The 23,517-nt window shown below is 43.2% G+C and overlaps 1 protein-coding gene across 1 annotated transcript; it reads right to left on the bottom strand.

Annotated features, from left to right (window-relative positions):
* Positions 1–15,366: 15,366 nt before the first annotated feature.
* On the bottom strand, positions 15,367–21,550 carry LOC104407479 (follicle-stimulating hormone receptor). The gene is made up of 2 exons (XM_010016779.1): positions 21,371–21,550; positions 15,367–16,927 (listed from the first exon to the last, which is right to left on the bottom strand). The coding sequence occupies exon 2, from the start codon at positions 16,699–16,701 to the stop codon at positions 15,667–15,669; it is 1,035 nt and encodes a 344-aa protein (XP_010015081.1). The 5' UTR covers positions 16,702–16,927; positions 21,371–21,550; the 3' UTR covers positions 15,367–15,666.
* Positions 21,551–23,517: the final 1,967 nt, after the last annotated feature.

Here is a 23,517-nt window from a genome sequence, read left to right as displayed (position 1 = left end):
GTGCTGTGTGCTTACAACAGTGATCACAGCAATTTTTATTACCTCTTCCTTTTTGTGGCACCAGAAACTTCCCATTGCTATTAATTAGTGACTAATGCAGTTAAGGAAGAAAAAAAAATGCACTGACAATGAATTTACTGAAATTTTTTGATGAACTAAACCTGATGAAATGTTTGGTTTTAATTTACTAACTTTTTTTTTTGCAATGAAAGGTTTTGTTTTGATCTTTTACATTACTTTTTAAAATGCCCACAAAGCATGTTGTTATTCATTTAAACTTAATAGAAATTTTTTATTGATTTTAAACTGATTAAAAAATGTAAGACTGGGTTATATAACAGAAAACTAGATCCAAAGCATTTGATTTTTAGGTCAAATATGATATTTCTTTACTTTGCCCAGAATATACATTCTCTGGAGGTTTTCTTTGTAATTTTTTAGGTAAAATTGTAAATATTCTGATCAGATTTCTTTTAAGTTTTCAGATCAATCATGAAATTGGTGGGTGGGGGTTGAAATCTGTTATTTCTCAAGCTATGCAACAAAACACTGAAAACAAGAAATGAATTGAGAGTGAGATTTGCTTTTGGAAGAAAAATCCTCAAGTAACCTCAATATTCAGCGCAAGGATCCTGTGCTTATACTACATCACTAGAGTACAGCCTTGAATCCTAGAGCAGCACTCTTTGGAACACTAATACATCATTAATGTGTCTGGCTTTGCCTCTGAGCTGGCAGAGCATCTCTGCTTGAAACCATGAGAGTGCACCCTCTGGGAAGAAGGGTTTGCAGCTTAATGAAGCTCTGGCTCGGGTGAGTGCCTGTCCTTAGGGAGCAGTCACCATAAACACCCAGGTCTCATATGCAGATGTGTGGAATATATTCACGCATTTAAAGCATCCCTCTTTACACTGACTTGGGCTCAGTTAACAACATCAATGAACCCTTTTGGCACAGTTTGAAAATAGTTCCAAATTAAGCATTCTTCTTTTTTTCTTCTTTCTTTCTCTCTCTCTCTGTTGTGAAGCAAAGACAAACATTGCTGAAACTTTTTCTTATTATGGCTGCAGCTTGAAATAATCAAATTCAGTAACTCCCTTCTACCCAGCAGTGACTTTCTGTCATAGTCAAAAGTCCTATGATACTCAACTGGTTTCTGGTTCCTGACTTGCTCCAGCAGGATTTTCTTTGAGATGTATCAGAGACCACAGATCTTCAGCAGAAATTGCAAATGCAAGAATTTAACTGCGCCCAGAGCAACGTGAATTCCTGGTGTCAGAATCTCATTGATTTGTTTCAAGATTATTTATAAAAGCCACATGGCAAGGATTCTGGGCCGTTATTTGTATGAGCTCACATGAAAAAGCTGATAGAAATAGTCTCGATGCCAGTCCCTGTTAGATATTTGGAATGCACCAGATTCTTTATTTCCTTGTGGTTTTTAGACTCCCAGTGAGCTGAATGTGGAAAGCTGCCCAGGTCTGGAATCCACAATTCCCCAATCTGCCTATACGAATGGGAACACTGATTAATTGGAGGGAGATAATTCATTAATACAAGGTTTGATGCCATAGACCATCTGTTCTAATAGAGACAGGCCAGTCACTTTGGATTCTAGAAGGAAAGCAATAATGTAATGTGTAGCAATATTGAAAAAAACACGACTGATTTTTGCCTGTGACCCTGCAAAAGCTTTAGTGATGGAGGGTGTGAGGTAGGATGTCCTCTATTTTCAAGACTTCATTGATTTCCAAGATCAGTGAGAGGAAGGAAATACTAAGGAATAAATCCACATATGCTAAGAGCACATGAACAAAGCACACTTTATGTTGCAGATATTCCTTTGCTCATTATTTAATGAAATTCAGGCAATCCCACTGGAATGAATTTCCAGTCCACTGTAGGAAAGGCAGCAAACTGCAGTAGTTCCATTTTGCACGCAGATTTTTCCTATTAAACAAAACCAGAAGTTAACTCCTCAGCAAACGTGTATACTCAATAACACTGCTTCTAAGAAGAAAACAGTATGTCCCAGGGCAAAGCCTCTGCCGTTGTGGTCCTGGAGACAGCAGCAGCTCCGATGGGAGCAACCAACCCATAGAGAGCCTCTTCTTCCTCAGAGGCTGACTTCTCCCTCCTGTGGTCATACTTTGCTACTGCAGCAGCCTGGCTGCGTGCTTTTCTTAGACCTCATGGTTCATTATTGTGGATCTGGTGTGTTTGTGGGAAAGACCCCCCAACCCTTCCCCTGGCACCTTTCCCTTCTGGGTGTCAAAACACACTGAAGGGTTGTGTAATTTGCTTCGCAGTGTATCTCCCTTTGGGAACATATTATTACATTTAATCTAGCAGTGCTGTGGGTGTGCAGGGTTCATGCTGAGCAGAATGCTTGCATGCATTCTCCCCCTGGGATTTCACACTAATATGACAACCTTTCCAAGAATAGCTCCGGGAACATGGCGGTGTTTAAGGTTTTGTTTTGTGGGGGTTTTGCTGCTGCTCTTTTAATTTGCAGACTTTTCTCAAATTTTTAAAAGCAGGCATCTCCTGTGTCATTATCATCCGTGAATAAAGAGTGAGCATGTTAGGTCAATATATGACCCTTAAATTCCTGGTGTTTTACTAGTGGTAGAGCTGGCAATTCAGAAAATTTCAGTATAAGTTTTCTTATTAAAGATGATTTAATACCAGTTTCTCAGTGTAATCACTAGTATCTGATATCACTAAATCCATGAAGGGTAAACCTACAGCAAGTACCATCTCGCTGCAGCCCTTTTCAAATTGTCTGTATTAAAAATGTGGAACCTGGGCATCAACTTTTGTCCAAGGACATGGAAAATACTTATTTCCTTGGTCTTCCCAAAGCAACGCTGAGGATCTTCCTCCTGAGCATGTGGCCCCTATACAGGAGTTAGAAACTCACTTTAGCAGGCTTGACTCCCAGAGCACATTTTCTTTTTATTTATATAATTAGTCTTTTCCATAAATGGAAAAACCTGGAAATGCATTTAAAAAAACCCTTGAAAACATTGTGTAAATCTTTACCAGTGCACACAGAAAGAAATCCCAAAGTGAACGTGCATCTATTACAGGGCTGGAAATAAACTGATCTATTTTTCTGCATTTCCCTCTGCCAGCAGGTGAAATGCTGTTTTGAGAGGGAGGAGAAAGAGCAACAAAATGACATATTTGCAGCAGTATGTGACAGAAGATGTATCAAGATGAATGCCTGCCTTTTTGTGGTAGGCGAATCTCTTCTGTCAGACTCCTATATGGGTTCACTCGTGTGCAGCGCTGTCTCCGACTTCTCGCCTGGTATTAAATACATCCTAACTTCTGTCAGCTTCAACTGTATGGACAGTAGACATGGAATCTAGGGATGTTTTACATAGCACAGGAGCAGCTATAACCTGAGTCATGGTCAGTGATCTGACTCAACCCCGTTACAGCTCTTTTCTGTTCTGTGCGCTCAGATGCTGAGCACTTGCAGATGGGGTAAATTCAATATCAAATGCCTGTGCCAAGGTCCCTCCAGTGGGTTAGCAGGGCTGGCTGTGGAGCAGGGCCATGTCAGCATCCCCTGGAGGTGCCCTTTCACCCTTCTATACCAAACTAGAATGGGAGCCTCATGGTCTTTTGTCCTCCTGCTCAGACCCTCAGGAGATGCTGGGCACCTTGGTGCTTTTACACAGGTGGGACCACAAAACTTGCCTTGCACACCCCATCGTCTCTAATGAGCTATGTCCCATGGGTGGGTAGCAGAGGAACAACACAGACAAGGTCACAGGTGCTGGGGTGAAAGGAGCTGGTCTCTACCTGCCAGCACTGTTGCATTTTAATCATGCTTTTTGAGATAATCTTTCTGCTGTTGTCCTTAAGGAAGGAGTGTTTCCTGATATAGGCGTGATGTAATGTTCCTTTTTTCACTTTGGGAAGAAAACAGGCATTGCAGTCTGTAGCTCAATAATGTCTGTGCAGTTAGATAACTCACTCTGCAGCTGCGTGTGGGAGCACGCTGCAGTGTCAGTCCCGGAGTAACTCATTTTCCAGGCGCAGCAGTGCTGAGGAGGAAACTCCCTGGCACTGGGCTGACCTTGGATGGGAGAAGCAGCCAAGAGACAGTGCCCTGCCGGAGGCTGCTTTGCCTGCTGTTTGCCATCTGGGAGCGATAGCTGATCCAGGCAAAACCTCCCCGCAAAGCGTGCTGCTTGCTGAGGCAGAGCTGAGCTCCCTGCGATGCCTTATCTCACACGGCTCATTCCTCTCGCCTTTGGCGCCTGAGCCAGAAGCTGCAGCAGGAGGGAGCTGCTGTCCCCTGCGGTCCGTGCCCTCTGTGGGGCATTTTGGACGTTTCCCAAGGATGAAGGAGGTGCATCACAGTGGAGAGTTCCCCATTTCACCTCTGTGCAAGCCTGAGGTGCACAAGACATGGGCTGGAAACAGCATCTCTATGGGCAAGCCTGCCCTGTCCTCTGGCCTCACCAAACCCCACTGGCAAGAGCCAGCAAGCAGCAGGGACAGCCCACAACAGATCCCCACCTGCAGATGCTGCGCCCTTGCTCTCTGCCTGCAGGGCTAACCGGGTGGAGAGAAAACGTGCCAAGAGCTAGGGAATGCGAAGAGGACAAAATGCATGTTCATGGCAATTGCCAGCAATTGGCATTCCCGCTTTCTGGAGCAGCTGCTTGGTGCTGGAAGCTTCTCTGTGCTGCCTGCAGAGCACGGGACACATGCATCCATGAGCCTGACTCTGTGGCCGGAGGCTGCTTAGCGGTGGTTTTGTTTTCTGGCAGGGCTTTTAAAGCACAGCAGCTTTCTTTACTCTGCATTGCTCTTATTAAATGCCAGCTGATGTCCTGTAAATAGCATGACAGTCAGTTCCCATAATTGCTAACATCTCTACCTTTCCATCTCTACCTTTCCATCTCTGTCTAAACTTAACTCTTGAAGGGCTTAGTCTTTGGTTGCAAAGTTCACCCCAGGTTCACTCTCAGGGATCCTTTGGGCTTGGCCAAAGCTTCTCCTTCTGTTTCTTCTTCTAAATCTCTTATGAAAAGATTTCCCACCCATCAGCCTCCTGACCAAGCTCAGGTTTCCTGCCTTGAGCCCCTCAAATCTCCCCTCTAAGCTCTTTGTGTACTTGAGGAGTGCAGGATATTCCCATGAGAGGTGAAACACCTGGGTTGGGTCAGAGCAATGTAACAGGGAGGTAAAGGGCAGACACAGAAAAGCACTTTATCAAAAAGAGCCTGCCCTGAGAGGTGGTGAAGGAAAACATCAAAGTGGATTACAGAAGAGAAACATGGTACAGCTTGGGTAATAAGGAAGGAGGCATGACAAGAAGGAGCTGTAACCATGGCAGAGCCATGGGCACTGCAAATGCCTGATCCTTGTAACTGGCTGGGCTGGGTGCTTTCCCCTGCTCTGAACAAGTGGATACTTTAGTTTATAAAATGATAAACATAGAGAATATGTAGGCTTAGGGGAGAAGCAGATGCCGTAGCTCTTCAACCCCCAGAAAGCTAGGGCCAGCCCTTGAATAGCTGTCAGGCTCAGCTTGCTCCCACAGAACCTGCAGATCATGCTTTTGTGTAGTCAGTGGTGTTCTAGCATCATCTTATTTTTGTGTCCTGGCTCTTAACAACTATTCAGAATAATATAGTAGCAAAGCACAGCATCTTTATTTCCCCAGCTCCATTCTTGCTCCCTTGATCATCATGCATACTTGCATGAAAAGCTTCTGCACTAGGATGACAGACCTATGTAAAAGCAAGGGGAGGGCAGGAACTCAATACTCAGTATCTCAAAGGTGGGTGCCAGGAGGATGGTGATGGACTCTTTTCAGTGGTGCCCAGTGGCAGGATGAGGAGCAATGGCCATAAACTAAACACAAGAAGTATCACCTCAACATGAGGAAGAACTTCTAGACATTGAGGGTGGCAGAGCAATGGAACAGTCTGCCCGGGGGGGTTGTGGAGTCTTTTTGGAGGCATTCAAAATCTGCCTGGATGCATTCCTGTGTGGCCCTGCCTTGGCAGGGGGGTTGGACCAGATGATCTCCAGAGGTCCCTTCCAACCCTAATGATTCTGTGATCTTGTGATTCTATGACTCCCCAGCCCGCTGTCCGCTCTCCTCCATGCAGCCCCCACTGCCTTGCTTTAATGCCTGCACAGCAGCTGGGACAATATATACTCAATTATTTCATGTGATTTTCTCTGCAAGTCACTCTGATGTGGTGCCTGATCAAAAGCAGTTCTGCAAAAGCACTGAGGGCTTGCTCTTATTTTGCAGGGCCCAACATGCTGCTGGGGGAAAGCACGCCTTGCATACACGTGTGATTCCGTCAGGCTGTGCAGCTCCAATGACAGCCACAGAGTGAAGAAGAGGCTTGAGTCAGTCCGCAAACACTGCCTTGATTGTTGATTCTGACATTCCCAGCGAGTAGGATGGGGTCCTGGCATCCCTGTTGCTGTGCAGACATGAGGTAGGAAGAGTGTTTACTCTGCTGCTAGTGGAGACCCCCCTGCAGGCAGGGGAAGACTGTGGGAGAGTGGCAAATGGGATACTCAGTGCAGACAGGCTTTCTGGCGGAAGGAAGGACTTGGTTAGAACGGCATTAGATTCATGAAAGCTGAAGGAAAATACGGAGATAAACCCAGGAGGTGCTGTGGCATCCCCAGAGCATGAGCAGCAGGTTGAGGGAGGGGATTCTCCCCCTCTGCTCTGGTGGGACCCCCCCTGCAGTCCTGTGTCCAGCTCTGGGGCAGCAACACAAAAGGGACATGGAGCTGTTGGAGTGAGTACAGAGGCTGGAGCAGCTCTGCTCTGGAGACAGGCTGAGACACTCAACCCTTCCTTTTGCCCAGGCTCTCTTCCCTCTGTTTTTCTCCATGTAGCTAGAGCAGACAGGAGCTCAGCCGCTCCTGTAGCCTGTTTGCATCCTTTTGGGGACTTTCAACTCAAAATAGCCCATCCCAATCCCAGGAAATAGGCAGGAGCCACCTAACTTTCAGGGAAGTTTTACCAGCATTTATTCTTTGAAACAGCATGCTCCTCTGGTGCTATTTTGTGATGCAGAGCCTCAGAGCCAAAAGGGCACAAAAACAAATGTGTGTTAGGAGTGGCTGGAGGCGATGGGGCAGGCTTGGGTAATTTTTACAGGTGAAAGACAAGCATTCCCTGCTCAACATGCAATCCGCTGCAGTGCAGAGGGCCAGCACAAAGCATACACATCATGTCAGCCCGACTTTAAAGGTCACTTATTGTGGAAATGGTCCTTGCGATGGTTCTCTGAGCAGGGATGAATATTAGACTCAGTGCAAATCTTTTCACTCCCCTCATAAGAATTATTTGTATAGTTTTATTTTAAGTAAGAGAAATTTCATTCTCCCTCTCTTCCCTCTCCCTCCATCCTTAACACTATTTCTTCAGCTTGCCAGCATTAAGAAAGGGATAAATCCTTTGAAAGCCCTGCTAGGATTCTCTCCTCAGACAAATGATATCTTCTCTTGGCTGACTGAAGAACTCAGGACATGGAAGGTTTTGCCCCACTACCATCTGGTTTCTGGGTGCAGCCTTGAGAAAATCATTCTATTTCTTTCATATGGCAAAAGCTTCTGATAAGTGCATCTTGTTTTCCTGGACACTACTATCTTCCCTCCCTGACTTGTGATTCTCCTCACACTGCTAGCAGCAAGTGCTTCTCCAGGCTTACCCTTACAGCCTGTTGAGAGGGGTGTAAGGGGGCATTGCTGGGGACTGGCCTTTGCTGAGTATTAATTAAAATAGGGCATGTGATGATATTGTGTCACACAAACCCATAACTCCTTCCCCCAAACTGTTTTCTGAGACTAAAAGGATGCTAAAATCTCAAGCCTTCAAAGAAGGTCTCCATGTGCATGCCCATGAATCCTGGGTATCTAATTCATTAGGTTCCTCTGAAGACCACTGTCCATGTTCTTTGCTGTTGTCTACCTGCAACTGTTAGATGGAGCTTTGCAGGAGTGAGGGAAGTGTGGAGCTTGCAGTAACTGGATGAGCAAAGGAAGTGTGCGTTATGCAGAGAGCCTCAGCTCGCTCACAGCCTCAGGCATCACCATCTGTGTCTGCCAGGCAAGAGGATGCCAGACAGAGCACTGGTGGTGTCTCTCACCTTTTGAAACAGCAACACAGGATCTTTAATTAAGAAAGAAGTAACCAGGAGCCACTTGGGCTGTGACTCACATGGGACCCTCGCTGAAAGAAAATAAGTGTGTTTGATAATGAATTATTCCTAAAGAGGAATCAAAGTAAAGGATTCCTATAAGGCTCTTTTCCAGGGATTAGATCAGAACTAATTAGTTGTATAATTAATTGCCTGATTACCTAACTGGTTAACTGTTAGTGACCTTTTTTTAGCTTGTGGTGACAAATGCTTTACAGACTGCAGCTCCAGCACCCTGAGTTCTTAGCAATGAAGATGATTGCTAAGAAGATTAGCAATGAAGTTGATGCTGCCTCGTGATACATGGAGATTTACCTGTAGCCACAAGAAGAGAGGCAAAACTGTCATAACGTATATTGTGATTTGGCTGCCATTCAAGTACCCTTTGAGGTCTTTGAGCAATGATGAGGCTGTCTTGAGTGCAGGTTGCCTGTTTCCTCCCCAGTTTCATGAGACTTCCACAGGCGATCCTCTTCATAGACAAAATCAGATCTCTTCTGCTGACACTGATGAACATTCAAACAGGATTAGCACCTACAGGGCAGTCAAAATGGGAGGTCTCTTTTGAGGATATGAGAATGAAGAAGTTTGTCTGGTTAGCATGAGGGACAGCAAAATCGGGACCAAAGGCACTAATGAGCTGGTGCCTTCATTAACAGTATGCAGTAGGACAGGCACTGAAGCTGAGCACTAGATACAATGAGTGGGAAAATATTCTGTAGGCAGAGTGTTGCCATGAGGTAAACAATGTCTTTATGCTAAAAAATAGAATACCAACATCTTGAAAGCTTTCTCAGTGACTAATGAGTCAGCTGCGACTCTGGTGGAGTCATGTAGAAAGATGCCACCATCCATGGGAGGAAGGAAAACTGGTACTAATAGTGGTGGTGTGGGCAGCGGCAGTCGGTGAAGGAACAGAGAACAAGTCGTCCAGGAGAAAGGTAATGTTGATAGCAGGAGAAGTGGAAGTTGCTGGAGAAAAAAGCCAAACCTTGGTTAATTTATTGTGGTGGGAAAAGCACTGCCATGGATATGCCACCTCTATAATAAAGTGTAGTTTTGCCTAGTCCAGACAAGTTAGCTCTGCTAAGAAAAAGGGTTTCTGTAGCCCAGTAACACAGTAGCCCAGGTAGAGCAATGGGGAAATACACTGTTTCTGGTCTCTCCTTGTTAATTTGGTATCTTGGCACTGCCTCATGCCATGTAGGCATAAGCAGAGTCCCCACAGTAGTGAGTGAGTCATAGAATCGTTGGTATGGGTCCAGGAGCTTGTGGGGGTCATTTAAAGGCTGCCCTAATTTTGCTGTGCTTTTCTAACTTTTGATAGCCCCACTTCATCTAGATTGTGTTTCCTCCCTCCCCCAGAGCATTTAGGGATGCTTTATGACATCTGTGGGACAAGGCAAAGATGCAGCTGGCAATGTGGGGAAGGAAAACTCAGAATCACCCTGTGTAAAAATAAGGTATTTTCCCCCAGCAGGGTCCAGGGAATGTGCAGAGGCAGAGTGAGGTGAGGGGTCTCTTTGTTTCACCCTGATTTACTGAAATCAGCCAGCTCAAAGAGTCACTATCTCAAAGCAGAATGTTTTAAACTTGGGAAAGGGTCAGTTATCCCCACAACAGTCACGCAAACAACCAGGATGGGAGATAAACTGGAATGCAGTGTAAGAAGACGTGCACCCCAGTATGCAGACAGCAATGAGCAGATTCTGGCCTTCCAGCTGCTGGTTTCTGAAGGAGTATTTCTAAGGGATATGAACTCTGTTCATACCTGATGGCAGGTAAAAGCAGAGCACTTCTAAGCACAGGCCGTTGTCATGGAAAGGACCAAACTTGGGTAAAGCTCAGGCAATGAGGAGGCAAGTGTACAGACATCCAAGGGGTACGTGCTTGTCCAGATAGATAGCATAGGCAGGAAAAGAAGAAGAAACTGGGAGCATTTAAAGCTAATTTGGCATTTGTAGCTCATAAGCAATACACAGAACTGCAATGCAGAGGTGACTGCTGATGGTGCAGTATGGCTCCCGGATGGCCTCTTCTTTGGAGACAGCATATACATGTTATTTGTATCAGTCTTTTGCTTTTTTCTTTAACACAGTTCTTTAACAATGAAATAACCCCCCATGACTTGAACTTCCTTTTAAGTTTATTTGTCCATAGGATTTTCCCATGCAAATTTCTATTGCTTGTTACCTGGGAACTATAGAATCATAGAATGTTTAGTGTAAGAGACCTTAAAGCTCATCCAGCTCCAACCCCCTGCCATGGACAGGGACACCTTCCACTAGAGCAGATTGCTCCAAGCCCCTGTGTCCAGCCTGGCCTTGCACACTGCCAGCTAGAATAGTCCCTTTAATGCAGCATTTTAGCACTGCATATTTGGATGACTCAACAAAGAAGCACACGCTGCCCTGTAATCTTCCACCTACTCATAAATATAGCACGTTCCCATCTGTGCACTGCTCTCATTGTGATCTTACTATTGTTCCCGTTCTATTTTAGTGTGGGTACAACTTTGTGCCAGTGTCCAGGTTGGCATAAAAAAGATCCTGGTAACACATGGCAAAATCTGCATGAGAGAGAAAAAAGAAAATGCAGCATTTTAGTTATAACAAGGGTAAGTGAAGCACTCGCTTGGAATGCTTCCATGTACCTGGAAACACATTCTTGTTTCACCCAGCACAATTTCTCTTGGAAAACCAATGCTTTACAAATGGTATTCAATGGACTTGGGAGGGGGTTGTGGGGAAAAGGGTCCTCTGCAGTTTCTTAATGCTTGAAATCCATCCCTGAGTACTTTCATCCCTAACTAAAGGTCACCTACTGGTTTGAGAACAAGTGTTAATGAAGAGTTTAATTATCCAGATGACAGCTATAAAATCCTACTCTGGTGCTTGAATATTTTAAAGCAGCAAGGCTCAGATTTTCTAATATATGCTTGTAACCAAGTACTTAGACCAAAAACTCACTGTGGAGAAGTGTGTGTATGTGTAATTCACATTTGCATACACAATGAGAGACTACACTCTGCCCATATTAAAGATGCGAAACTATAAGGAGCTTTGTATGTGCTTACTTGACCATTAAACCAGACCCACCTTTCCTTTCTGTTCTTTCAGGGAGAGGGAAGGATGGTTAAATTATTCCTTGAGGATAAATAATTTCACATTATTAACTCTTCTTAACAACAAAGCTGCATAAATTAAATGTAAGATTATCTGCCGTGTCCTCAGTGGAATGATTAGGAGGGAATCTACAGGAAAGAAATGTGGTCAAATGATTTGAAGACTTGCTAAATGGGATGCAAAGCCTCATCTTGCATCCTTAACAAGCTCAAATGTAGACCTGCTTTCTAATGAGCAAACCCTGCACGGCGTATCTGTGCAACCAACAAAGCAACCTTGTAAAGAAAATGGCTCATGGTTTCTTTCTCTACTCAGTCAAGTTTTTGTTCTGTTGGTGCTTCTGACCAGCTGCTCCTATTACCTTTACCTGTGGTGGCAATTTTGGTGATATGGCCTTTAGTCTGCCAAGCCAAAGCGGCCCCATTTGTCATTTCCTATCCCATCACCAGATACGTGTTCCTCGGGCATGTCAGGTATGGGTTCCCCACCAGGTACATGGCTGAAGGAATGATGCTACTATCAAGCAGACGAAGTAGTTGTTTATGGTATCCTCATTGCCAGCACAGTCTCTTTACGTCATTCTGATATTAGTACCGTAAGGGCAAAGACAGTCGTAACTCTTTAACTGGGTATTTCCTGGGGCATTGTGGAGATTGAAATACAAGGGCCATATAAGGGTAGGGAGGAAAACCAGAAGGTATTTCAAGGCCAGGCTGGACAATTGAGTGACCTGGTCTAGTGGAAGGTGTCCTTGCCCATGGCAGAGGGGTTGGAACTAGATGGTCTTAAGGTCCTTTCCAACCCAAACCATTCTGTGATTCCATGATTCTATGTCAGGTATTACAGTATTGTTGACTATCAGGTGCTCTTTGAAGCAAGCTGGCAATGGGCTCCAAGCTAGAACAACTCCCAGGTTTTTTTAACAAAAGTCAGAGCTAGGCTTTGACTCTGTTTCCTTGTTATGAGTGGCCTGCCTCTCCCACACGCACAGACACACATTATTTGTCTGAAGACTCAAAAAAACAAAGCTTCAAGCCCTTGTCTAGAAGAAAGAGGGAAAGAAAATGAGAGTGCATCACATAAAAAGAGCCATTTATATATGTTAAAAAAGGAGACTGACACCTATCAAAGTTCTGTCAACCATTTGTATCTTACAAGAAATGTGCATAACGGAAGAGATTGGTTAAAACAAAGGCAGGGCAGTGTTGCTAAGTTACTTGTTTAAGAGGTTTCAAACATTCCTTTCTGTGCTTTGTTAACTCTGCAGGAGGCTACAGGAGAATTTTCTTTGCAGAGTCTCATCATTCGCGTTTCATCCGTAGGTCACGGTGACCTGACTGCGGAGGCTGTGCCACATAAATGGAGCTCTCCAGATAAGCAGTAACGTTTATTGCATACTTTGTCAGCGTATCTCTGGCCACACACTTGTTCTCAAGGCACTTTGTTTTGATACTGGTTTTATTAAAAGAGATTTTAGAAAGGGAAATGTAAAATAGTTGAAAGATAACACACATAAACATGTTGTTCAGAGCTGAGAAAACCCACACCAGACCAGCAGGCTTTCTTTACGTTACAGGCATGAATACAATGTAGCTTGCTTTTTTTTTTTTTTCCTTTACATTGCTTTCTTCAAAGAAAAACCAAACCACTGCTTAAAAAAATTGCTATCAATAGACCGTTACCTTGCACAGGGCAAGACATGGGTCCTACAATACCCCTCTCAATTTGGAAGCTGCTTAAAATTAAAGTCCAAAGAGTAGTGAAAGCCAAGGAGATCTGAGGACTAGAAGAAGGAAGGTTTTTATCTTGGTGGTGGAATCACCATCCCTGGAAGTGTTCAAACAAACACTGTATAGACAAGGCCCCCAGTGGTTTAGTGGTGGCCTTGGCAGTGCTGGAGGAATGGTTGGACTTGATAACTTTAAACTTCTTTTCCAACCTGGTTAATCTCTGAGTCTATGATCTGACAACCACATGCTCAGTGTCCTCCCAGCTTTGGAGCTGGTGCCACAGCCTGAGCTACCATCAGAGCTCAGGGCAAGATGACATGTGCCTCAAGCATTTCTGTGCTGTCTTTCTGCTACAGATGAGGCAAACTGTCCCATTACGCAGGTTCTAACCTTCTCTTTGAGTATGATCCCGTGTCTCCCTTGGAGGAAGAGTTCTGCTTTCATTCTGGCTACAAGACACAACCCTGCACAGTCTCTGTTCAGGGGTGTTTATTTGTCAAGCATGTTCAACCATGTCCTGATTCTGGACAATGTTTCTGCATGAAATAGATGAGCTGTACCAAGCTTACGTGCCAGACTGATGTAGCTGTGGGAGAATTTACATGACTGGCATCTGGATTATGCCTGTGCTTTCCTGAACCGCCAGGTCTCATCCTACTGCCTTTGCAAATGGTCAGGGTGCAGGCAAAAAAGCGTGACACACGACAAGAATGTGCCCAATATCAACAAAAATGGGCTAGTATTTGGCAAAGAACACCCCTCGGTTTTGGTCCAGAAATAGATTCAAGAGTCTTTTTTTAATACAAGAAGACTATTTGTCATTTTGAAATATCATCATTCAGACACTACTATTGGGAAGGGTTTCAACGGCTGCACACCAGTACACTGTATATGACATAAAGCATTTGCGAAGAAATGATTCCTCTGAGTAGTCAGAAGAGCTAAACTCTCTTTCATGTTTTTCTTTTTCATTCTTCCTTCTCCTGGATCCTGAAGGGAGTGTTGCTTGTGTTGAGTAATGAAATTTCCCTCTTCAAAACACGTTATCTTTGATCTCCCCTGTTTTATGCACTAGGGAGCTGACACTTCCTTCCCTGGCTAGGACTGAATGAATAATCATGTCCTGTAGTTATTCACATCAGGTGAGATGCTGAAACGTGAAGCTGATGACAGGGGAAATTATGGATAGAAGCAGCAAGAATTGCTTCTGAAATTTTTGGACTTGTAGGCAGGAAATACTCAAAGCAAATCACATTTAACTATGAAGACTCCGCACATTTATACTCTCATGGGGCAAAACCTTGAATTGTTTGTGAGGTGGGAATGAAGCCCAGACTCCTGTCCTGTTTTTTTTCTTTATGCCCATATACCCACACATAGTCACACAATCAGCATGAGAAAACCCTGCCCAACCCTCAAGCTTTGGTGTGATTTGGAATGATTGATATTCAAATCATGTAAGAAGTCTGTATGTTCATTCAGCTGTTATTCAAAAGCCTTATACAACCAGGAAAGCTTGATTAAGAGGTATTTTTGTTGTTTCGACATATGCAGTGTATAGTTTCTCTCAGGTCTTTCAATCTGGACCATCCTCTGAATGTGCAAATGGTTGGGGTTTTTTTGTTTTCTTTTTTAGAAGGGTAAGAGAACTTTTAGGATTTCACAAAAGTTTTCATTCAGATTTTCAAAAGCCATGTCTAGATCTGTCATCATTTACATAGCCTGGATAATGTAATCCACCAATACTGCTGTATGGCAAATCTGCCTCAGGTATGTTAGAACTGCCCATCGGCCCATCCTGCATACCCAAGGGGCTCAGACACACAAAAGTGATTTCAACCCAACTTTGAGAGACCAAGTTGCGAAACATTCTCCTTACTATGAAGGGTTTCCCCTGCTCTTGTTCTTGCTCTGTCTCACCTTGAAAACAAACCCAACCCGAAAATCCTTGTTCCAAACTCAGATGAAATTTGGTTCTCTGAGCCTGCCCAGCTACAGCAAGACAAATCCTACCCAAAGTGACACCTTCATGCAGAGGAAGAAAGGTCCATGCGTGTGGAACAGCAGACATCAGCTGGAGATGCCGCCTGCCCCTCTGCTGTGGTCAACAGAAAGTAAATCAACACAAACCACACACTATTCTCATTTGTATGAAGTCTGTGCTGAAGAAGGGCATTCAGTTGGCCTTCTGTCTCCTGTAACCCCAGGAGATACGATTAAAGAAAAGAGCCAATTCTATGTCATTGTTAAAACATGCTTCACAGGCAAAAAAACCCCTTAGTTCTACATATTTTTATCTTTTACCGTATATAACCACCACTTAATTCTCACTGAGCAGCTAACATCCTCCTAGAATTAAGGGTGTTCTCTGCCTATATGGTGGGAGACACCAGTTTATAATCTCATTTTGTGAAACAATTCTACAAGAGCACTTCAGGGACATACTGAAGTTTGGTTCTTTGTTCAAGATGTTGAAGGTGATGTGGTAGGCTGTTCATTGAGCTAAGCTAGGAAAATAGAAATAAATTATTCTTGTTCTCATTAAAAAAGAGTTTAAAAGCTATGCTAAAGTCATTATTCACATTCACAGTTGAAACTGATTGATTATCACACTGCCTCAGACACGAATTCATGCAAGCATTTCAAGTGATTCAGAGGAACCAATGAGTAAGTAGTTCCATCACTGCTTTTTGATGCAGGAGGGCAATGGCCATTTCTTGTATGGAAATTATGAGCAGATGAGGTTGTCTCTGTTCTGTAAATCTGGGCTTGCATTTCACAGCAACCAAACTTGCTCAGTAAAATGAAGAAATCCCTGCGGAAAGTCTTTGTGAAAATGGCATAGAGGAAAGGGTTTGCACAGGAATTGATGGGGTAAAACAAAACCAGAAGGATCTTGGATTTGGAGACTGTGATGAGAGGAACCTTGAGTGAGGCTGATATTGCAAAGAAAGATATTGGTGCCATGCAGAGGAAATCTGTGAAGATCAGTATGGCCATGCGCTTGGCAATCTTGGTGTCGCTGTTTGAAGAGACCACATTAGGGTTTCTCACAGTAAAATAGATGCAGATATAGCAGGCACATATAATCATAAATGCAAGCACGTTCAACACTAAAAGAAATACAATGTAAGCCTGAGAAAACAATGTTTCTATATCCATGGGCAAACAGATGCTGACCTTCATGTAGCTGCTGACTCCAACTATGGGAAGAAGTGCCACTGTGAAAGCAAACATCCAGCCAAAAATCATTACAATCACAGCATGACGAAGTCGAACCTTGCGGTGCAGCTGCATGGCATAGGTGATGGTGTGCCACCTTTCCAGAGTTATCACAGTCAGTGTGTAGACTGAGAGTTCACTTGCAAACACTGTAAAAAATCCTGCAGCATTGCATCCTGCCCCAGTTTGCCAGTCTATGGCATAGTTGTAGTACTGGCTTTTGGTCTGGATATCTACAGATGCAATAAACAACAGGTAGATACCTGTGCAGAGGTCTGCAAATGCAAGATTGCACATTAGGAAGCGAGGTACGGTGAGTTTGTATTGACTGCTTATTAAAATAACGAGGACAACAATGTTCCCAGTGATAGCTAAAATGCTGATAAACCATATCAGGACTCTCAGAGTGTTGTAGCCCATGATATCTTCACATGGATTGAAAGCATCAGGTTTAGGTGAGCAAGCTACATTAACTACTTTATTGCACAAACCATAGTCAAATTCATTCTCTGCTGGGTCTGATCCTATGCTGTAGCTGGAAAGATCATCTTCAGCTGCAGATCGTCTGTGTCTCTTATTGCCAGGCTGCTCACCAAGGTCTTGCTTGTCTTGAGATGATACACTACATATGGGATGTAATTCAGTGCTGAAATTGTAAGAAGAGTAGAGTTGGCAACTAAGAGATAGCACATGACATACAACAAACACAAAATCATCCAGTTTCCATTAACAGCTCAGTTTTTCTGGTTAGCTGATTATATAGACTACCCTGGAGCTTGAAATCAATAGTCTGGCTGGTCTCTGTTTATAAATTATTACATGGAAGTGTAAATGGTTTGGAAACATCAAAAAAATGTAAGGGACAGGAAAGCCTAACATTTGCCTTACTAACATTCATGATGCAGTTATCCACGTGATGACGCAGTGTGTAAGAAGCCTCCCTTGTTTCAAGTAGATGTCTCACATAACCTGTCACTGATAAGTTTTGTGTTTGGCTTTATTTTCTAGAGTATTAATTCTATGCCCTTCTTCATGCCTAGAAAGAAACGCTTTGGCTGAGATGACAGGTGGATGATCAGCTTCTTCAATCTAAGAAACATCAAAATGTATCAGGAGGAAATAAAAGGTCAGATTTTACAACTGCTTCTCCTAGGCTGCCTTTGAAGTTTGCTGTCCCAGAAACATGCATCCATAGTTTTGCATAGGATGGATCCAGATCTAATCTGATTTAGGGAATAAAACAGCTGACAATGTGTTTCAAACCCAACACAGTTCAGCTCTGCCTACTTTAATCTACAGCCCAGACAGCAATTTAGGTGTGTGATTTCTAGAGAGGACCCCATCTTATCTTCCACCCTGACTTGCGGTGCAGCTGAGAAAAGAGCTTTCTAGGCAAGTTTTAGGTTGAAAATTTTAAAGAATTGGTAGCAGCTTAAAAGGGACACTTTTTTTTTGTAACTTATTTTTACCCTTTGACTTTGTGCACTCTCCACATCCTCCCAAAATTGAATTTAAAAGGTCTGCAAGAAAGGAAAACTAATGAAGCCCCAGCATCAGAAGGTGAGGGACATTTCCTATGAGGTTTTGAACATCCTCTACTATTATCAGTATTTTTTATCTTGCTTGTCAACTGAGGCAGAAAACTGATTTTCTGTGAGGTCAAACATGCACTATGAAGGTCACAACAGCAATAACAAGGCATTACATTTTGCTCCCCTGTGTCCTACTCGCATAAGGATGAGTGAGGGGTCCAGTGTATTGATCAATATATCAACGGTTCTCTAGCTGAAATGGAATATATGCTCCCAAGGAGCAATAAAGGGAGAGAAAGTCCCTCAGTTTTGAGTGCAAAAGGCACTTGAGGGCACTGAAAGCTACTGCAGTTGGTGGTGGTGCTTCAGCAATGAACTGAGGGAAATGTTTTTATCCAGTCATTTCTCAGCTATGAGTTAAAAATAAACCTTTTCCCAAATTACGGAGGCACCGCCTGGAGCTAAATCTGTCCCCTGACAAGACTGCTATGTAAGGCCAGTTAAATATTTCTGATTATTACAATGTATTAGTTCTTGAGTTACTTTACAGCCAGTGGTCCCAAAGAAAACCACAGTCCACAGCATTTTAGCTGTTCTTTTTGCTCTGAGGATGGGTGGTGAGGAGTCTTCTTCCTGGTCACCTGTACTGTGAGCAGGTAAGATGGGCAGTTGCAAACTCCTCTGGTACTGACTGCTTGCCAGCTCTTTGCCCTTGAGTGTTTGCTCTTTGGGTTGTGTGGTGCATTCAAAGCAACAAGTTAAAACATATTTTGGCAAGGGATGGGCCCTTGCTTTCTTATGAGGTAGTTGGTAGGTATCATAACACAATTCATTTATTCAGTCTCTTTGTAACCTTCTGTTACTGTTTAAACATTGCTTTGCTCAAGCAAACCCTCTGAAAATAGAGAAAGGACAACTTAAAGAATAAAGTTAAAATTGGTAGAGTGCTCTGATGAAAATTAACAAAAATTACTACCTTTGTACAAGTCATTATTTTATGTGCTTCATTTGAATCCAGTGACAGCAGGATCTTGTGTGCTGATGAACACGCTCAGCAGAATAAATAGGCCCAACCTAGGTTCTGTATTTAGCCCTATCTCAAAGCAATTATTCTCACCAAAAAGTGCCACCAAGTGAGTTGTGAGCAACTGATAGTATGTTCTCATGAGACAAGGCCCAAACACAACTCCTGATGCTGCCACTCTTTTAAAAAAAGTAGGATTTCATGTGACAGCTCCTCCAAAGAATAATGATCAAGTGTAAGGACAGAGTCATATCAATGTCATTCTTTTAGGCAGACAGCGATCTTTATGTCAAAGAAAGCCAAAAGCTTGCTGAAGTTCATAATGGTCTATGTCAAGTTAAGGGTTTTAACATCCAGCCTCTGCCCTATCTGCACTTCAAGGATATTATTTTCCAGTCACAGAAAAATGTGAGGGGAGTTCAACAAACTACACTGGGCTTGTCCTAAGAAAGCAGTTCACCTTCTGCTAGGCCAGTGTGATAAATCTTACTGGACTGGCAAAATCCAGTAATATAATCCTTACTGGAATGGGGGGAGGGAAGGGAAAGCATCAAAATTGTTTTAATTTGCGACTCAGTGTGGAGGAGCTGTGCTTGATGAGACATGCTCCAGAATTTAGAAAGGAATGCTGCTGTAACAGGTTTAAGCTTTCTATTATCACAACAGCACCTGTTCACCAGTACAGAAGGATTTGGAACAGGTTCCAGAGTGCTGCAGAAGTCTCGGGGAGAGAAAATCTAACATAAATAGGGCAGGCAAAAAGGGGCCACACATCCCTGTCTTAATTCCTTCCCAGATTTCCTACATGAATACCAAATGCTGCAGTGATTCTTAGAAATGCTCTTCTGGGGGTGACGAAGCATCCTTTTTATCCTCCCTAGGCTACCTGGAAGTAAATGAAAACATCTTATCCCCTAACAAACAGCATGATTTTTGAGACCCAAATGGCCACAGGAAAATTATCATCTCCTGTGAAGGTGCACGGCAAGCAGGGTCACATCACAGTTAACTAGTTAACTTGTACATTTGAAGTCTATCTATGTATCTGAGCTGATAATACTCAATGAGAATCATTGATACTTGAAGTCTCAGTGCAATTTGCTAATAGAAAATTAAAATAAGCATGGAAAACTACTTTGGGAATCTACAAAGACACCCTGCCCTGACTCTGTTGATTTGGGTAGAAAAGGTCTGTTCTAGGTTAACCGTTTCAGAAATCATGTCCAAAAATATTGTGTATGTAGACTTGACAGATACTGTATCTGTGGCACTTGGTTGGTACTTGAAGTCTCAGTGCAATTTGCTAATAGAAAATTAAAATAAGCATGGAAAACTACTTTGGGAATCTAAAAAGACACCCTGCCCTGACTCTGTTGATAGAAAAAGTCTGTTCTAGGTTAACCATTTCAGAAATCATGTCCAAAAATGTTGTGTATGTAGGCTTGGCAGATTCTGTACCTGTGGCGCTTGGTTGGACACTGTTCCAACATCAATGTGACTTCCTGAGAGACAAGTTTGAGATCATGCAGTGGTCCTATTACCCTCCTGAACTGATAGCCAAGTACTGACCAGCTTCTTTGTGAACACAGCTTTTCCTCCAGCTACCTCCTGATCAGTTATCAAACTTTTCCTGTTAAATGTCTTCAGCATGGCTGCAGGCTGATCCAGAATGGCAAGTCCCAGTGACAGATGGGACCTAGAGCCACAGCTGGGGAAAATGCTGATGCTAACACACCTATCAAAATTTATTACTCCCCTATAATGGGAATGAGAGGCAGCGCACTGTGTAGCATAAACCTACATGTATTGTATATATAAATTTATTTCTATCCTTTTACTTACCTGCACTGAAGAGACCTTTTCCATCCAGACTTTACTTTTACTTACCTGCACTGAAGAGACCTTTTCTGTCCAGACAAGTTCATTTAATGAATGTCCAGGAAGTTTGTCATTTAATGTCCAGAAATGCTGATGCTAACACACCTATCAAAATTTATTACTCCCCTATAATGGGAATGAGAGGCAGCGCACTGTGTAGCATAAACCTACATGTATTGTATATATAAATTTATTTCTATCCTTTTACTTACCTGCACTGAAGAGACCTTTTCCATCCAGACTTTAAGGAAGTTCATTTAATGAGATGAGAAAGGTATGGAAAGAGTAATGTTGGTGCAGTGCCATGCTGACCTTGACATGTCTTTTGCATCTCCAGTGTCCTGGAGCTGAAGGCTCTGTGGATCTCTGAACTCTATCCCTACCCCTAAACTGAATGGGATCATGGACTTGAGGCCTGAGTCCCCAGCACCATGGCTGGCGCAGATGAGAAAGTGTAGAAGGAGAAATGGTGCTGTGCCGTGCTGCACTTGGCATATCTTTTGCAGCCCAAGTGTCACTGGAGCACTAGGATTTGTGAACCTCCCAGCCCCAATCCTAATCCAAACCCTAATGTAAGTGGCATCATGGAGATGAGGCCTACATCCTGAGCACCTGCTGAGAGGCACCACAAAGAAAAACAAATGAAATCACTTACTTTTGTCTTTTCCAGTTTGTAAATGCGCAGCAATGGCTGGGATAGGTGAAGTTTGCTTCAATCAAAGCTCTAAATTTGCTTAAATCAGGAAGCTTTTTTAAATTGTATGTAGACCTTGCTCTTAGCTTCTTAATGAGCTCTAATCCATGACTTGGCAGGAAGCTGATTCTCGTCCTTGAAATATCCCTTTAAGAAAACATAAGAAAATCTTGGTAAAGAGCAAATTTACCTCTGCTCGACAGTGGATACACGTTTTAAACTGTCCTACTCGTTTTTAGAGTAGTGGCTGGAAAGACATCAGCTGGAAATGTACACTGAAAAGAGGATCCTGGGATAAATTACATGTTCCTCCAGGAAACCTGAACTAATATCCATTGTGGACAACAATCAAATGATATTAGTCTGGTCTGAGAGAAAATCCTCTATGTTAGAATTAGCAGGGACATAAACCATTAGTGCCATATGATACTGGGTTTAGTAAATACCCAGTAAATACAACAGTCATCCCACGATACTGCTACAGGATAAAAAAGGCTGACTAAATCACAACAGAAGTTGACTACATGACCATCAGGAAGGCTGCTGTGGAAAAAGTATTCAACACAAAAAGAGGAGCTCATGTAGAGGTACGTATGTGAGGAGAGGTTGGGATATCAGGTCTTGTATTCATTAGGAAGGAAAAAAGATCAGAGACAGGGGTGAGATGGTTCAAACTGTGAGGAACTAAAGTAAGAAAACATTTCCAGAGAGTTGAAAAACAAACAGAGCACAAACTGAAGTGAAGAAAAGGGCAAGATTATGGGAGGTTTGGAGAGATGTATATATGTGAAAGGCAATTACTGCATGGGACAGGTTATCAAAGGCACCAAGGGAAGCAGCAGCTACAAATGCATTAAAGAGAGCATTAGGGCTTTTAGAAGGAAACACATTGTGCAAACACTAGATCTTGACCTGTGCCTTGAAGGTGGGGAAAGGGAAGAAGGACCAAGGGTGCTCCCATCTCCAGGCTAAGAAACACTTGGGAGTGCATCCCAATGGCTCCAGAGTATAAGAGCTGACGCAGAACATCCCCACATTTCCCTCACCAAGGCACAAACTGTGTCCCTTGGCTCATGACAGGAGGAGAGCACATCCTTTCTCTGAAAAGCAACAATAAAATGAACTGCATACAATCACCCTGTCCTCCCTTAGCCCCTGTGCTCTTATGGCCTGAGACTGAGCCAGGATGCAGTGTCTGCTGAGACTGCTTCTGCTCTTTAGTCTCCAACAAAAGAAAGGAAATTTCCCTAATAAAGGAATTGGACAGACAATATTTGTAATTTTCTCCCTGCCCCCTCCAAGGTACAGTATCCTATTAATCCAAACAGTAAGAAGTCAGGAAAACATATCTCTATAACATATCTCTATAACCCAACATAAAATCATAGAACAGTTAGGTTTTCATTATCATCATATTAATGCAGTAAAATCTCATGTGAGGGGGAGACCAGGTTTTAGCAGCATGTAATAAAGTTCAGACAGGTGCTATGTTCCATATCCACATTTGCACCTCTATTCTAAGAAACAAAATGAATACCAGGAAATGGCTCTGTTGGAACTCGGTCTTTACCTTAGGGTGGCCAAGTCTAACAAATCCACAGACAGCAGGCAAAGCAGTTAGTAAAACCAGTTGCAGGTAAAGATGATCTTTGTGTCCATGCTGTGCCCACTGCTGAAGCTTTGCCTCCAGGCTCTGAATGGATGTACCACCTTCAACAACTGGGCCATGAACTGTGGCAGCAGAGGAGCAAGACCCGCACTTCCCTACCCTGACCTGGGGCCATGACTTCTACTGGAAGAGTGAGACAGAAACACTTTGAACTTCCACAGGTCAGGCTGAGAGCAGCCACGCTGTGGTCCTGAGGTGGTTCTGGACCTGACCAGCTTCTCACAGGGGCTAAAAGCAGCAGCTGACAAGAAATTTGACGTTATTGATACCTAGGTTGCAATAAGCAACTGTGATTGTTTCATGGACTGTCACCCTTAGTATGCCTCTGCCTAATGAAATATATATATATGTATGTACTTATGTCTCAACAACTAAATAGCAGTCTTCTGCCTTAATCCACCCACAGCATCACTCATGGCATCATTGAGAGCCTGTGAAA

The sequence above is a fragment of the Nestor notabilis genome, unplaced genomic scaffold (genome assembly GCF_000696875.1).
Source record: "Nestor notabilis isolate BGI_N333 unplaced genomic scaffold, ASM69687v1 scaffold7216, whole genome shotgun sequence".
NCBI classification, from domain to species: domain Eukaryota; kingdom Metazoa; phylum Chordata; class Aves; order Psittaciformes; family Psittacidae; genus Nestor; species Nestor notabilis.
The sequence above is the reverse complement of the archived record's forward strand: the minus strand, read 5'-3'. Positions and strand labels throughout refer to the sequence as shown.